Raw genomic sequence first — 4677 nt, forward strand, 5'->3', positions numbered from 1 at the left:
GGCGTTTGCAACGGGGGGTATGAAAAATACAAATAAATGATGTATGCACTCACTAACTGTAAGTCGCTCTGGATAAGAGCGTCTGCTAAATGACTAAAATGTAAAACAACTCTGGTATTGATTATTAGTTGATAAGGGTCATGTGTTTTAGTGCTTGGCTCTCTGAGGAGAAAGAAGTTACCACAGACAGACCAGGGTTGATGACCACTACTTTAGAGAATATGAATAGTTGAAAATAGAAAAAGAAAGTTACACTTGCTGCCACCACAAAAAAAGCAATGTCCGAAAAGAAATTGAGCCCAGAGGCGTTGGTTATAAAATCCTCAACTTTAATCAGTTCAAAAAGTTTCACAACAAATGTAACACGTAGAGAAGGGGAACTATTTGCCATTACAGATCGAGTTGGTATTTGGATTTATACATTTGTTGCCTAATTAAACTGTTGGCAACTACTTATTTCGCTCTCTGGAATAAAAGCCTTTTGTTTAGAAGAGATCTTTTAAAAAAAAATGCAAAAATACTAAATTAAATGTAAACCGAGTTCTTTTTATGTTTGCTTGTCAATTAGTTACAATCCTAAATCTCAAAAGCCATCTGAGTGAAGTTAAATAGGAGTTTGTTATAAAGATGCAGCCATCGTGAACCCATAAATATATTTCAATAACCGCTTCTTCTTTCTGTTAAACGTCCATTTTAATGAATAGCTCATCGTGGAGCAACGATCCTCGCAGAGGAAAACTAAACGCCCATGTCGTCTAGGCGACAGCACACGCACTGAACACACCCACAAAAAGAAACAAAATAATAATAATAATGTTCCCATGGTAATAAAGGTGCTATAGAATTGGGATGATATGCACATCATCTGACTGTCTTGCTCCGATGATGCTCCTTCCTGTCTTCCAAGTTCCCACCTCCAGTCACAGCCAGGCAACCAAATGCAGTAGGTTTCTTTTCAGTTGGGCAGAGGTTCAACCAACGAGCGCGACCGCTACCCTGACCACCTGGCACACGAAGCAGCAGCATCTCTGACTTCCTTCCTTCATAATCCGCTAGCTTCACATTCTGACCACAATGCATTGGGTTGGGAATCAGACGCAGGGTGCACACACACACTTCTAGAACACCACTTCATTCCTTCCCGTCTGTCCGTCACACCACAGTTCTAGAAGCCTGTTTGATGATAACGCTTTGACACATAGGCCTTGTTGCACAAAAACTCTCCTCAGACTCACTATATATATATATATATATATATATGAGGGGTGGGGGGGAGGAAACAAAACTAAGTTTAAAGGTTGTGTCCATACATCCACACCATCTCATGCAGCTGGGGGGGGGGGGGGTGACCCATGACCAAACAAACGATACAAGTTTGGGTTAAACAGTGGAAAGATAATTACCCAGAAGTCTCCATATAAAAGGTAGCGTAGGTGCCATGTATAAAGGGCCACGGGGTGACGCGGTAGGTCATCATTTACATATTGGCATGGTTTTGGTCGACAAACACCTGATGGATGAGGACGGGCGTGGCTGTCCTCTCCGCACCACAGCAAAGTGACCGAGTGCCTCCCACCTCTCTTCTCTCCTTCTGTTCTGTTAGGGTTAGTTGTGTGTGTCTGTTTGTATGTCTGCATGTACAGTAACAGCAGTTTGGTTCCTGTGGCGCGGCGCGGCGGGCAGTGGGTGGGTGGACGTCTCAATCACACATCTCCTCAGGTATTTCGTGGGGGTTGAGGATGCCGGGAACTGACATCTGCAGCTTGTGTTTCTCCTCCTGCGCCTGACGCAGCGACGCCTCCCGCTCCTCCAGGAACAGGTCTGTGGTGTCCTCCCCTGCAAACTCCTACAGGAGGAGAGAGAGAGAAACATTACCACACACAAACACAGACAGCAACAGGTCTGTGGTGTCCGTGTGAATAAACACAAAGACTTTTCCATGAAATGTGGTTCTCATAATCTGACTGCAACTGCAATAAAGATGACCTTGAATGCACCCACGGTCATTTTTACTGAGGAAACTTGGTTGAAGGGGGAGGAGGGAGGAGGGGGGAAGGAGAAGGCTCACCTTAATCTGAACCAGGAAGTCCCTCAGGTGCTCCTTGAAGGCTGCAATATCCTGGTTTAGACTGAACAGCCCTGTTACAAACACCTTGACCTGGGCACTGGGAGACAGGGGACAAGACAACTTAGAAGACATTTAAAAACAGGACAACAGCGCTCTAGTCGTGGTGGAACGGCCGACTCTGGACCACACCATGACCCTCAGGGCCGAGCCGGGGTTTGGATCCTAGCCGTACATTTATACCCTCATTCCTCTCTGTATCTATCCACCATGGATAAGGCAGACTGTATTGTGCTATCCCAGACACTTCAAAACACACTATATACACTACTGCATGTTGGGTTTGACAGAAACTACAGACGACTGTATATACTGTATGTTGGGTTTGACTGAACACATGACGATACTGTATATACTGTATGTTGGGTTTGACTGAAACACATGACGTACTGTATATACTGTATGTTGGGTTTGACTGAAACACATGACGTACTGTATATACTGTATGTTGGGTTTGACTGAAACACATGACGTACTGTATATACTGTATGTTGGGTTTGACTGAAACACATGACGTACTGTATATACTGTATGTTGGGTTTGACTGAAACACATGACGTACTGTATATACTGTATGTTGGGTTTGACTGAAACACATGACGTACTGTATATACTGTATGTTGGGTTTGACTGAAACACATGACGTACTGTATATACTGTATGTTGGGTTTGACTGACAAATCAAATCAATTCAAATAAAGAAAAACAGGAGAAACCTGAAGACTAAAATCAGACACTGAGGAAACAGACCATACTGTAGGTACAGTGAGGGAAAAAAGTATTTGATCCCCTGCTGATTTTATACGTTTGCCCACTGACAAAGACATGATCAGTCTATAATTGTAATGGTAGGTTTATTTGAACAGTGAGACAGAATAACAACAACAGAATCCAGAAAAACACATGTACATTTTTTAATAAATTGATTTGCATTTTAATGAGGGAAATAAGTATTTGACCCCCTCTCAATCAGAAAGATTTCTGGCTCCCAGGTGACTTTTATACAGGTAACGAGCTGAGATTACGAGCACACTCTTAAAGGAGTGCTCCTAATGTCAGCTTGTTAGCCTGTATAAAAGACACCTGTCCACAGAAGCAATCAATCAGATTCCAAACTCTCCACCATGGCCAAGACCAAAGAGCTCTCCAAGGATGTCAGGACAAGATTGTAGACCTACACAAGGCTGGAATGGGCTACAAGACCATCGCCAAGCAGCTTGGTGAGAAGGTGACAACAGTTGGTGCGATTATTCGCAAATGGAAGAAACACAAAATAACTGTCAATCTCCCTCGGCCTGGGGCTCCATGCAAGATCTCACCTCGTGGAGTTGCAATGATCATGAGAACGGTGAGGAATCAGCCCAGAACTACACAGGAGGATCTTGTCAATGATCTCAAGGCAGCTGGGACCATAGTCACCAAGAAAACAACTGGTAATACACTACGCCGTGAAGGACTGAAATCCTGCAGCGCCGCAAGGTCCCCCTGCTCAAGAAAGCACATATACAGGGCCGTCTGAAGTTTGCCAATGAACATCTGAATGATTCAGAGGAGAACTGGGTGAAAGTGTTGTGGTCAGATGAGACCAAAAATCGAGCTCTTTGGCATCAACTCAACTCACCGTGTTTGGAGGAGGAGGAATGCTGCCATGACCCCAAGAACACCATCCCCACCGTCAAACATGGAGGTGGAAACATTATGCTTTGGGGGGTGTTTTTCTGCTAAGGGGACAGGACAACTTCACCGCATCAAAGGGACGATGGACGGGGCCATGTACCGTCAAATCTTGGGTGAGAACCTCTTCCCTCAGCCAGGGCATTGAAAATGGGTCATGGATGGGTATTCCAGCATGACAATGACCCAAAACACACGGCCAAGGCAACAAAGGAGTGGCTCAAGAATAAGCACATTAAAGTCCTGGAGTGGCCTTGCCAGTCTCCAGACCTTAATCCCATAGAAAATCTGTGGAGGGAGCTGAAGGTTCGAGTTGCCAAACGTCTGCCTCGAAACCTTAATGACTTGGAGAAGATCTGCAAAGAGGAGTGGAACAAAATCCCTCCTGAGATGTGTGCAAACTTGGTGGCCAACTATAAGAAACGTCTGAGTTCTGTGATTGCCAACAAGGGTTCTGCCACCAAGTACTAAGTCATGTTTTGCAGAGGGGTCAAATACTTATTTCCCTCATTAAAAAGCAAATCAATTTATAACATTTTTGACATGCGTTTTTCTGGATTTTTTTGTTGTTATTCTGTCTCTCACTGTTCAAATAAACCTACCATTAAAATTATAGACTGATCATGTCTTTGTCAGCGGGCAAACGTACAAAATCAGCAGGGGATCAAATACTTTTTTCCCTCACTGTATATGGGTATTTACAGTGCATTCGGAAAGTATTCAGACCCCTTGACATTTCACATTTTGTTACGTTACAGCCTTATTCTAAAATGGATTAAATAGTTTTTTCCCCTCACCAATCTACACACAATACACCATAATGCCAAAGCAAAAACTGGTTTAGAAATGTTTGCAAACGTGTATATATATTTAAAAAT

General features: G+C 43.6%; 1 protein-coding gene across 1 annotated transcript; it reads right to left on the reverse strand.

Annotated features, from left to right (window-relative positions):
- Positions 1 to 312: 312 nt before the first annotated feature.
- LOC123490426 (exportin-1-like) lies at positions 313 to 2273 on the reverse strand. The gene is made up of 2 exons (XM_045220471.1): positions 2069 to 2273; positions 313 to 1846 (listed from the first exon to the last, which is right to left on the reverse strand). Exons 1-2 carry the CDS (start codon positions 2198 to 2200, stop codon positions 1700 to 1702), a joined length of 279 nt encoding a protein of 92 aa, XP_045076406.1. The 5' UTR covers positions 2201 to 2273; the 3' UTR covers positions 313 to 1699.
- Positions 2274 to 4677: the final 2404 nt, after the last annotated feature.

The sequence above is a fragment of the Coregonus clupeaformis genome, unplaced genomic scaffold, assembly GCF_020615455.1.
Source record: "Coregonus clupeaformis isolate EN_2021a unplaced genomic scaffold, ASM2061545v1 scaf3943, whole genome shotgun sequence".
Taxonomy (NCBI): Eukaryota; Metazoa; Chordata; class Actinopteri; order Salmoniformes; family Salmonidae; genus Coregonus; species Coregonus clupeaformis.